The sequence below is a fragment of the Mastigoproctus giganteus genome, chromosome 12 (assembly GCF_048544385.1).
Source record: "Mastigoproctus giganteus isolate SK-2022 chromosome 12, ASM4854438v1, whole genome shotgun sequence".
NCBI classification, from domain to species: domain Eukaryota; kingdom Metazoa; phylum Arthropoda; class Arachnida; order Uropygi; family Thelyphonidae; genus Mastigoproctus; species Mastigoproctus giganteus.
Genome location: NC_143586.1, coordinates 48,964,044 through 48,976,794, shown reverse-complemented (window position 1 = coordinate 48,976,794; position 12,751 = coordinate 48,964,044). Strand labels below are relative to the sequence as shown.

General features: G+C 36.6%; 1 protein-coding gene across 2 annotated transcripts in view; it reads left to right on the top strand.

Moving 5' to 3' along the window:
• The window catches only part of LOC150077029 (potassium channel, subfamily K, member 16-like), a 106,282-nt gene that overhangs the window by 36,970 nt on the left and 56,561 nt on the right, over positions 1-12,751 (top strand). Inside the window, exon 1 of one of the 2 annotated variants that reach the window (XM_090386271.1) lies at positions 2,268-2,320. The exons of the other annotated variant lie outside the window; for it this stretch is intronic. Within the exon in view, the coding sequence (XP_090242397.1) occupies positions 2,297-2,320 (24 nt within the window). The 5' untranslated portion in view covers positions 2,268-2,296. Of the gene's footprint in view, positions 1-2,267; positions 2,321-12,751 lie in introns of those variants that run through there. 2 annotated transcript variants of the gene reach the window in all.

The window sequence follows — 12,751 nt, the reverse complement described above, 5'->3', positions numbered from 1 at the left end:
TGTATACTGCCTGTAAATTGCGTGTATTCTGTGGTCGATTTTCTGTTTGCTGGATGAAAAACTAGAGTTTCCGGGAGAAAAAACCATGCTACCCTCGCCTGAGACCGAATACCTCAGCCACATTGTGAAAAAGGCCCATAAAAATTTCTCACGCCATCGACGAGACTCGAACTCAAGTCTTTTCTACCCGGTGTGGGGAGGACGGCGATTCTACCGACTGTGCTTCCCACAAGGGCCACCATTCAAATCGGCCTGTGATCACACACTTGCACATCCATGATCTGGGATCACATGCAGCAGATGATGGACTACCGAAGCTGGTAGTCCAGTGGTCATAATCTTGCCACAGTAATCCAGCAAACAACCAAATAACACGCCTTTATTAGATATAACATAGTGTAGGTGTAGTTGCTTCGGCTTAGGAAACTTCTGTTATGAAAAGTTTGTTTAATCTTAACCAACTAAGCGCCAGTTTTGTTCATTTCAACTATAAAAACCTTTACTCAAGCTACTTGGACAGGTGTATGAACGTAGGAATATGCAAATTTAATAATTATTACCATGCGCCATGTAGAAAATCTTGCAGTGTGCCCTAGGGTTCTCCATACCTGTGCTAGATGACATTACTGGTTATATTATTTGCCAAATAAGAATCCTTAGTTTCGAGAGAAGTGAACCCACGCAATTCTCGCTCGAGATCTACTAATCGCGATAGGATTCGAACCCAACCCGTGCCTTCTATCCGCGAGCCCTTATTTGCATATCATAACGATATGTGCATGCTCATTTTCACTTGCACCACACCTTAACTTTTGTCCATTAGTGTAGTTTTACGTTATTCAAAAAGATTCCGTTCTTCACATTTACGTGTCTGGTTTGTCTTATGGACCGGAATCATCTACATTATATAAATAAATAAATGTCTTCCAATCTTTCTGAATAAAGTAAAACCACACTAGTGAACAAAAGTTTTGGTGTTTTGTAGTCCATTTCATTGATTAAAATTGCAATGATAATCATTGAAGGAAAAGGTGGATTCATATACTTATCTTGGGCTATAGTAATGATAAATGGCTGGATCGGATGGACAGCATTCAGGAAATATAGTCACATACTTAGGAGTAATATCCCAGTTTGTCCAGTATACTCCACACCATGACTTATGAAAGTGAAACTTGAGCAGTCACCAAAAGAATGGAAGAGAAGCTGAGAACTACACAATGAAGAATGGAACGAATTATATTAGGAATCAGACTGTTGGGTGAGAAGAGAAACACATGGATTAGGCAGCAAACTCAAGTAAAGGACATTCTTATCAAACTAAAGAACTGAAATGGATTTGGGCAGGACACAGCTTGAAAGCATGATGACAGATGGAGTAAGAAAATAACAGAATGGTACTCAAGAAGAGCTAAAAGAAAACATGAAAGACAACAACGGAGATGGACAGATGAAATTCACGAGTTCATGGGCAGTAAATAGACGGCCATTGTCCATAACAGAAGAAACTGGAAAGTTGCTGGAGAGGCCTTCATCCTACAGTGAATTGAAAATGGCTGAAGATGTAGTCCATTTTAAAATTTTGCATTCTAACTCAATAATCGTTTTTGGTTCAGTCCGAATTAGACGCTGAAGTCTGGGACCGATATGAATAAGTACCTAGAATTACAAGAAGGGGTAATGAATCCTCAGAAAAATACTTCCAGACGCAAAAATCTACATTCTTGCATATTATTTTCAAAGCTTTAAAAATCTGCAATATAAAGGATAGTAACAAGAGCTTAATACAATTATTAATTTAAATTATTATTAATTACACATCGGGGAACAAAGTGAAGTTATTATCCTGGTATGTGCACTTCAAAAACATTCAAAAACTGGAAGAATCCTATAATGGAAAAAGTAAACAAACATGCTATATGTAAATGAGCTCACATGCGAAGCAAGCCTCAAAACCGACTCACTCTCTCTCTCACTCTCTCTCTCTCTCTCTCTCTTGAATTAAGCGCCATGCACATGTAATGTTGGCAACCTAAGCTGCTTTACCCAGCCATTAGCATTATACCGGAACGGGACTATTTTTTTTTTCTTTTTCTTTCTTTCTTTTTTCGCGTCTGCGTCGATGGTAAACAGAGTTTCTAGGAAAGCCAAAAATATGAACGTGTTAGCGTACTCGATCTTATATTTGAAGAAATACGCTACCGAGCTACACTACGCGCGTATTTGTTTTAAAATTTGAATAAACATGGATTCTTGTATTCAGTTATGTAAAGTTTGTTTTGGTAGTGATCAGGTGATGCTCATTGGACCTGGACCAAAAGTAATTAAGATATTTATTATATATAAATTTATATTTTAAATCATTGGTTTATTTCTCTTTCGAATATTTTGTATTTTTAGTATGGAAGGTAGACATTTAATAATTTTAATTTTTTGTTTAAAAATGGTTAATGTTTTGCAGTGTTCAAAATGTAAATGATTTATACAAAATAGCAAAATTAAACTAAATCTATATATAGATTTATTTTAATTATATTTAGATATTTGGTTTATTTATAGTTATATAAATTAAAAATAAATAATTTTTTTATTAATTTAGTACATATAATTGATGTGTGAAAATTATATTAGAATAAATGTTCAAAATATTATCATTTGTACATTTATTTGCTTAAATATTACCAAAATAATAATCAACGCATGCGCATTTCAGTTTACTTAACTTTCTGTACGTTATTTTTATTGATATGAAAATTATTATAATGCGTCTTGGTAAAAAAAGGTGTTTGAATAACTTTGTATTTATAAACATTGAACGTTAAAAAGTATATTTATATATCATTAATTTTAATTAATTTAATAAATACATATTTGTTAAATTAAAATATCACATAATGAATAAAAAGATTTTAATTTGGAAAATATTTATAAATATAGTAGGGATTTGATTAGCATTTATACAAAATTAAACTAAATTTCTCTGTATAGATTTCTTTTAATTATATTTAGATATCTGGTTTAGTATATATTCTTAATTTATAGTTATATAAATTACAAATAAATATTTTTTTATTAATTTAGTACATATAATTGACGTGTGCAAATTATATTAGAATAAATGTTCAAAATATTATCATTTGCACATTAAACAAAATTAATTAACGCATGCGCATTTGTTTACTTAACTTTCTGTACTTTAATTTTTATTGATATGATAATTATTATAATGCGTCTTGATAAAAATGGTGTTTTAATAACTTTGTATTTATAAGTATTCAACGTTAAAAAGTTTATTTATATATCATTAATTTTAATGAATTTAATAAATACATATTTGTTAAATTAAAATAATCACATAATGAATAAAAAAGATTTTAATTTGGAAAATATAAATATAGTAGAGATTTGATTAGTATTTATACAAAATAACAAAATTAAACTAAATTTATCTGTATACATTTAGTTTAATTATATTTAGGTATTTGGTTTAGTATATATTTTTAATTTATAGTTTTTATAATAATTTTTTTATTAATTTAGTATATATAATTGACGTGTGCAAATTATATTAGAACAAATGTTCAAAATATTATATTTGCACATTTACTGGCATAGATATTACAAAAATTTTTTTTAAAACAAAATTAAACAGCGCATGCGCATTAGCTTTCATAATACATAATGTTATTGATATTATAATTATTAGAATGCATCCTTCGTGAAACAAAAGGTATCTTTGAATAACTTAGTATTTATAAACAATTAACATATTTATAAATCAGTAATTTTAATTAATTTAATAATACAAATATTTTTAATTAAAATAATCACATAATAAATAAATAAAAAAAAGATTTTAATTTGTAAAATAAATATTGGCTACAGTACGGTATCATAAATACCTTTCTTTCATACTCGAAGTTTATTTCACAACGTTACAAACGTACACTACCTGACCACCTTATTAGGATCATGCGTTAATAGAGTAGACCCCCATGAATCAGGCCAGACCGCAGTTGGCCTGAATCATGGGTGTCATGAAAAGTGACACAAGGAATATTGGGTCATTCATATAACAAAATTGTCTTCAATTTTTGGACTGACATGGACAGAGGATTCTTTCTCCTCCAATTTTACCAGAACATATCAAGATCCTTGATGAGTTTCTGAAATCGCCTTGTTGATATTATAACCCATATTATATTCGCTAATTGAACCTCACCCTCCGGGGTAGCCAAACGGATAGTATCACTTCTACCTCACCCCATATGTAACAGACCCAGTTACTTCTCACCTGGCCTGGACTCGTTACCTAAATCTTCTAATGTAAACGTTGTTGAAACCCATATTTTATGTCATAATCTTTGAGGATGTCAATTAGTAAGTCAATACTAGGTCACCCTCTTCTTTTAGGCTTGGCTTCCTTGCCTGGATGTCCAATTTATTCACTGCCAAATTAGCGCAAAAATTTTCTAAATTCTTATTCCCGGTGTGGGATCTCAGACAGCAGATGGAAAGGGAAACTCGCTTTCGTTCATCATAATTTAGACCTTGATGTTCAAACTGACATCGCATTTTTAGGCCTGGCCTATGCATTTCATTGTGTTACTTCTCATGTTTTGTTGCTTTAATTATATACATAAAACGCAACCGCCTTCAGTCCATTGGGAAGAGTCTTCAAGAATTGCACGGCTATAGTTACAATTCACAATCAAGATTGGACTCTAGGGATTCCTCACGGCTCCCCCTTGGGACCTTCATAATATTTACATGTTTTCGTTTCACCTGCCAATACTAAATTTCAATTGAATGCCGGAACATTCCAGCATGTAATTTGGATTTATTTATGTGGATAAAGAAACAATAACACAGGAATTGTTATTTACAGTTCCTCTCTTGAAATTAATGTCATATTTCGCTTTCATGCACGACAACGCCACTGCACATAGAGCTCAAGTGGCGGAGGAATATATTTAAACTAAAGATATCCAACGACTGCCGTGGCCAGCAAAATCCTCAGTTTTAAATCCGATCGAACATGTGTGGAATGCCGGCATTACATTGCACTCCTACAGCCAACTTCTTAGTCACTTGGTGAGCTAAGGTCTGTTCTGTGGATGAATGGGATTTGTTGCCACAGATCTTATGGACACCCTTATATCGAGCATGGTTCACTGCTGTCAGGTCTGTTTAGCCGTTGGAAGGAATCTATATTTATAATGTTGTTTTTCATTGGTCTATTATTCTGTTGAATTCGAATAAATAAGAGCTTACTGTTGGTTGTTGTTGGATTTTAGGCACATCAGCGATTTATACCAGATTGTGGCTTACCTCATTGACAGGAGTCGAACTCTGGTCTTTTCCATCCGACGTGGGGAGTTTCTGAGAGAAAAAATCCATGCTGTCCTCGCCTGAGACCGACTAACTCAACCACATTGTAAAAAAGAGCCAGAAAAATTCCTCCCATCATCGACGGGATCCGTACTCAGGTCTTTTCCACCCAAGTGTGGAGAGGATGGCCATCCTGCCAACTGTGCTACCCACGAGGGCCCAGACTAATGGAGAATAATGGTGGTTCTTCTGTAGCTGTAGTGATACAAGTAGATGAAGTTTTTCTTGTAGTGTCAGCAGACGATCAGGGAGATCTGTACGACCTTTGCTAGCAGGGAGGATGATTATTCCTCTTTGTAAAACGATGGCGAGACCATATTTGGAATATTACAATCAGATCTGTAGGTCTCGTCTGAAAAAAGGACATAGAACTTCTTTAGAGTGTCTAATGGAGTGCCTGATGGGAGACGGCTTTAAATATGCAGAGCCTGGAGACTACACTTGAATAGTGACCTCATAGAGGTGTTTAAGGTCCTTTCACCTGACTAATACTAAACTATTAGGAGGGTGGCGTTGGGTTATTTTATAAATAGAAATAAGCCATGAGGCTTCAGTATATAGTTTTTTTCAATTGAGTACTCTATTGTCGATTTTCCTGTTTTGCGGGATGAAAATAGAATTAATATAGACTTTCTAATATAAAATTTTTCAAATTTCGAGGCATTCCGATCAAAAAAAAAAGAAATGAATGATTCATTAAAATAATTAAATATCTCATTAAATCAGAAGGTAATCTAAAATTGAAGCAATAACCCAACTGAGGCAATTAATTTAGACATTTCTAAAAGAATTTCGGATTTTTTTGCGGTTAAAATTCAAACCACACAACCACAGTCCTCTGAGAATTGTGGTAAAATATATTAGCTAGGATATCTTCGCATGTTTATTCCCTCGTGAATAAAAGGGGTTTGTAAACAAGGACTTAGGTTCCGTTCTGTTTGCATGCAACCTTGGTGACGAGTCGGATTCTGTAAAATGCAGCTTGGTGACATGAAAGATTTGTTTTGAAGCGAAGACAAATTTCGTGCGTAGGTATTTACATGTAAGAAGCTGTGAAATATGGAGCAGAGGGATAAATTTGCTACTGAGATCAGTTAAACTGATGGGATTTTCTTCGGGGGAGGGGGCGTAAAAAATTCAAGGCGAGGTCACGGCACATAACTGTCAATGGTTATCCATCTTCTGTTTTATCTGAATCTCGTGTAGGCATTCGCCACCAAGTAGCAACTGTCCAAGAAAGATAAAAGTAAACTCATCATGTCTTAATTGTTTTTGTTGTTAAAAGCGGCGTCCTTCACGTGTCGTACTTGTTCGAGATCTCAGAGAACAGGGAGAGGGCCCCCCCCATCCGAAACGGAGCACATCGAAAACATGTTTCAAAGAAAACAGCAGAAGATGGATATAAATTGGCACACAAGAATGGGGTGAATGCTACCATAACATAGTGAGGGGGCGCTGTCTGTTGGTTGGCTCAGTGAGAGGGTTGATTTTTGCTACTGTCTTGGCGAGGGAATTCTGACTTTTTAATTTTAACTTGGGCCATATTGGGCCGTGTATAATGTCTGTAAATTGAGTGTGTTTTTTAGTAGGTTTGCTGGACGAAAAACCGTTTACGGGAGAAAAAACCATACTGTCCTCTCTTGAGACCAACTAACTCAGCCACTTTGTGAAAAGAAATGCCCATAACAATGCCCAAGAAACTCGACATGTAGTCCCTGTCTATCTCAGAGCATCCCTGACAACTTCAATGACAGTGGAATGCAGAAACTTGTCGCATTGGAACTGCTTTGGTGACTATGTTGAAAAGTAGCGATAGAAATACTATCTTCAATCTGCATTGGCCAAAATAGTACGAACCTTTATATTCAGAGAGTCATAGACAGAAGAAATACAAATAGATACAAGGAAGCTGTGACTTGAGGTGATGACCTATTGCTCGTTGAGTATAAAGACTGTAGAGGCTGTTCGACTTCAGTAATCTGAAGCCAAAATGTGGAAAATGGTGATCTATCAGACTTTGAAAAAAGTCGTATTGTCGGTGTACGTTTAGCAGCAGCCAATTGAAGAAATGAAAGACATAACTGGGTCTCAAAGCATCCATCCCAAAGGCTTTTAATGACTGGAACCAAGCGGTTCTTACACATCACAAAGGCGTAAATACTTCAAGAGCGAAGCCTTCGTACTCTAAGGAGGACTGAATGAAAGAATAGGACAGTGTGCAGCAAATAACATCTGAATTCAATCAAGCCAACTGTCCTATTTCAACCTATACCATACTCAGGAAATTGAAGACATTGGGTATTGGCAGTCGTCCCTATTCGGAAGCTACTTGGTTCAGAGAAAAAAAAAGGAAAAATCCTCTTGAAGTGGCGACGAGAACGTCGTGATTGGACAGTGGAACAATGGAAAAAAGTCATGTGGTTGGACGAATCACGATACACCTTGTTTTGCAGTGATGGTAGGCAGAGCGTGTTGCGAGAACCTCATGAAGCGATGGATCCTGCTTGCTTTGTTAAGACAAGCTAAGCAACAGGAGGTGGTATGTGTTGTTCACACGGACTGAGTCCGTTGATACCGGTTGAATGTCATCCAGGAAGTACCTGAATTTTGTATCAGATATACTGCACTCTGCAATGTTACTTTTATCCGGAAGGTGATGGCCACTTTATGAATGACAATGCAACAGCGCATCGTGTCCGAATCGCACAAGAATGATTCGGAGAACACGACACGGATTTCCACCATCTTCCGTGGACTCCACATTCACCTGATCTCAATCCTAAGAGATCTTCTGGAGAGAGCTATTTGGTAACGAATTCCTCTTCCTGCAACAATGTCGCAGCTACGCGATATTGGAAAGAATGGTTATAATTAGATCAATAGAATCTATGCAGTGCCTCCCACTTGACCCGATTCGATACTGAATAAAGATTCGTATTTTTTTTGGCCAATGTGCGTAAACTTTTGGCTGTAATCATCCGCAAAAGTTTTAAAATGAGAAAAAGTGTCACACCACTGATGTAATGAGGTCTTCATTAGTCTGTGGAATCATCTCCTTGAACTGGCGCTAATTGTCAACCTTTTCCTCCCTGATATATGTGGTTGGAAATCATAGTCCAGTGAGTTGGGACTCTGATATATGCAGAAATTTATACGCAAACTTCTGTGTTTGTTAATTAGTTGTTTAAATTTAAGGGAAAAAATTATCCTAAGGGAAATAAAAGGTATTTAAATAAATTTGTAAACAAAAGTTTTGATAGAACAGATGATAGTGTGACTACAATAAACCATTTAATAGAGAAGAATTTTATTATCTCAGTGTCTGATGAAAAATTTGTCGAGCTTAAGAAACAGAAAAAGAGTCATAATATGCAAGATCTAATTTAAAGGCAGGATGCGGAACTGATTTGATGTTAAATCCACAGTTTCTTTTACAACTGGGGCTGTATGCACTCCTGCATTGTAGTCGGGTCTTCCTTGGGCCCACTTAATGATTCATTTTCTTTAGCACTGCATTATAATCTTATCCAAAGGCCACAGATTGTGCCTTCTTTGGTGGTGATGCATTAAGCTTCCACTGCGAATTTCCTTGGTTTGATTCAGGATCGTAGTGATGGATTCAAGACTCATCTCCAGTGATTTTTATGTTTAAAAATCTATTTTTAGTGACTTGAAAGGTGATTTGAAATGCTTCTGTTGGTGTATTGTTCAGTAGAACGAAATTTCACATTAGTTTGCTTGTTGGTTCATTACTTTCTCGAGGAAACTGCTGCTATTTAGTTCTGAAAAAGAGTTTGGTATTAAATAAAGAAATCCGGAAGCGAACCTCAATAATTGTTCCTGTCACGTGACAACTAATGCATCAACTGCGTGTGTGTTTGCCCAAAGGGTGCAACCTCCTTCTCCCACCTACAGAGATACGCAAATCATCAGAATTCTAAGTAAGGGTCGGCACCTGTTGCGAACACAAAATGTAAACAGATCACAGTCTTAAGATCCTCGACCTCTTCTGGTAGAATAATTAGCCAAAGCCAAAATGACTCTCTTTGAACGCGAGCGGCTCTCAGTCTTGAAAGACAGCATTTCAGACTTCTTCGTAATGATAGGTGACGCTTTTTAATAGGCTACTCAAAACCGTGTTGCTCGTTAAGAAGCAAGAGGGGTTGTCATCCGGATATGAGACATTGAGGAGTGATGTGAGGATATTTTGGACTGTTTACCTTATGAGGAATAGCCGCACATTTTACGGTTTCTTCACCTCTCCTTCTAATAATAGTAGGGAAATATTCAATGACGTTCATCAGACACATGGAACTTTAGATGAAATCTCTTCTGCACTTGAGGGGTTTCAGAACATCCCAGCCATTCAAACAGCGGCTAATTTGGGAAACTCAGCAATTTAATCCTTGTAGTTAATCCCCTGTTCCATCACTCCGTCTCTCAACACTCCTCTCTGACGTTCCAGGCTTCAGAATATTCCATAATGTCCCTGTTTGATTAAAAACGCATCCATGGATGGTTGCCTAGTAACGACTACAGGATGAAACATTTCTTTTGGACCCAGTTAATATTGGAGGAAAAGGAGGGTATAATCTCTCGTACAGACCCTGATTTTTGACTCCTTCTTTTAGCGTTTTAAAAGCGGTTACATCAGCCCCTACTGCCGAAAAAGATCGTAAGTCGACGCTCAGTTCTAAATGTGTCACATTGGTTCTTTCCACCGTGCGTGTGCTACATCCCTTCCTCTTAATTTTAGTCTATTCCTATCGTAAGATAGGGGTTTAGATTTCCGGAGATGTCTCACTTGGAACATTTCGGAGAGTTAAAAATAGAGGGCGCTCTAACAAGGTGTTTCGATAACGAAATGGAAGAAAACAAAAAAAAGAAGTGGTGTAGTTTGGGCTTTTAGGACGATCCACCTAAAGCCCTGTGAGTCATTGACACCATGGAGACATTTGCAATTTTTGTCGCTCATTAAAATGATGTTCCTGTGACAGCTATCGTGTGTATACTCAGCTGTGTTTGCAATGTATCCTGGCTTAGCTTGTCATGGTTTCTTTTTAATTCCTTTAGTATTAAAGTAAGTTATGTTGCTGTACCACATCATCGTACTATAGATACTTGCAGAAAAATTCTTAAAATTACTTCACAGTGTTGCTTTTCTATTTTCATTCATCTGTTGGCACAGAACTGTGGATAAATTTAAATTATTATTCTAATGCTTGTATTTTTGTCTTTAGTAACGTATGTTCAATGGGAGAGATTGCATATTGTGCTGACTAAGCTACCATAAAGGACAGCAAACATCTTGCCATGAGGAACTATAAATGTCAATTGTCACCAGCCATTAAACAGGTGCTTAGAAACACGATCTGTAGCCTTATCGCTCTCGTGGGTAGCACAGTTGATAGAATCGCTGTGAGTTCGAGTCCCATCACCGAAGAGACTCGAACTCAAGTGAGGGTAGCATGGTTTTTTCTCCCGGAAACTCGGATTTTTCGTTCAGCAAACCGATCACAGCACAAGTGCAATTTACAGACATTATATACAGCGCAATATGGTCTAAGTTGATGTGCCTAAATCCCTATAACAACAGTGTATTAACTGAAATGGCTGATGAACTCTCTTTCCATTCCTTGTTGACTCCGTGATCACTGGAAGTTCTTCATTATCCCCCAATTTTGTCCATTGACTATTAATGACCATTCCGCCATTGTCCCCAACTCAATGGCATCTATTCGTTGACGACTCGAGCTCCCTTGAATTACTGAGGTCTCAGCCAATGATCCTGCGTTAGAAAGATTATGTAATCTATGATTAAAGACGCAGTACTTTTGTCTGAGTCCGATTAACCGATCCACTTTTTGAAAAAAAAAAATTATAAAAATTCTACGCGTCATTAACGTGATTTGAATCCGGGTTTCCCATCCGGTGTGGTCAGGATGGTGATTATATCCACTTTGCTACCCGCGAGGAGGATTGGCTAGGCACCTTTTCAACTTTAGTTTATAACTGTACAACAAACATGGAGTTTATGATTTCTCTTCTGAAAAGTTGTGCAGTTTAAAATTATTTCATTAATCTGATTTATGTGAAGAATTCCGAATTCTCATTCCAAATTGACGAATTACAACGTTAATTGTGTATTCTGTTTGTGAGTATGATGGAGAGACCTCACGACCTTGTTTAACAGCAGTGGTTTAGGTAAAAGAAAAAAAAAAAAAGACATCAAGGAACAGTTTTCCTGTCAGAGTGCTATTTATAACACCAAGAAAACGGCACCTGTCAGCAAAGGACCAAAAATAAAAGGAACCGCTATTTCTGCAACCTTGTACGGAGAAAGAACAAATGGTTGAACACAATGCCGAGTTTGTTATCAGCTTGATCTCAGTTCCCTTACCTAGACACCACTACAAATAGACAACTGCTAAGTCAATTTAGAAATTTAATAATAAACTGAACAAAGAGCAATTATTGTCAAAGAATCACAACCAGTTTTCTGTGAAGGATCTCTCATCTTCTGTTCAGTTTACAGGAGTCTGTTAAGACAATTTTTTTTATCTACAAATTTCTGATGGAAGTTTAAAGCCCCAGAGCTCTCCCTACCATACGCCCTTGACTGTAATAATATCTTCCCAAATATTCTTCTGATTTTTGAGCGTAGTTCTAAAAGCCATCCGACTTTAACCATTATAACAGTTTCTAATCGAATGGGGTTAAAATCCGAGCTTCTAGAAGAATGGTATACTCCAGCCGCTACTGAGGCACACAGACGACTAGCTCTTCTTTGGACTTATATCCTTTAAATATTCTTATTAAGGTTAACACCCCTGCTGGATTATATTCAACAATTGTAACATTTAAAAATTATCTCCAGGTATTGAGTTTATTCCGTTCTCTTTATTGTACCACACTCCACGTTCAATGTTAAATGCACAAAATTCAACCAGCAATCGACGAGCACTCACAATAAAGACTTAAGTAACCTTATTGCATATTCGGGATGCTTTCATTTGTATAATAACATTTCCGGTTCTGCTTGTTCTATCTGTTAAACTTTCTCCTTATAGCTGGCAGCACAGTTGGTATAATCACCATTCTTTTCACACTGGGTGGTAAAGGCCCGGGTCCGAATCCTTTCAATGATGCGAGGAACTTTTATAGGGTTTTTCAACTCTGTGACTGAATTAGTAAGTCTCAGGGGTGGAGAGCAAGGTTCCATCGCTTGGAAACTCGGGTTTTTCATCCAGCAAAACAAGCAAATCGACACCAGAGAACGCACGCAATTTATGGACATAATACACATTAGCAGATTAGAAAGCTGTGGAGTGGCTCTAATATGATAATTATCTGTTGGTCT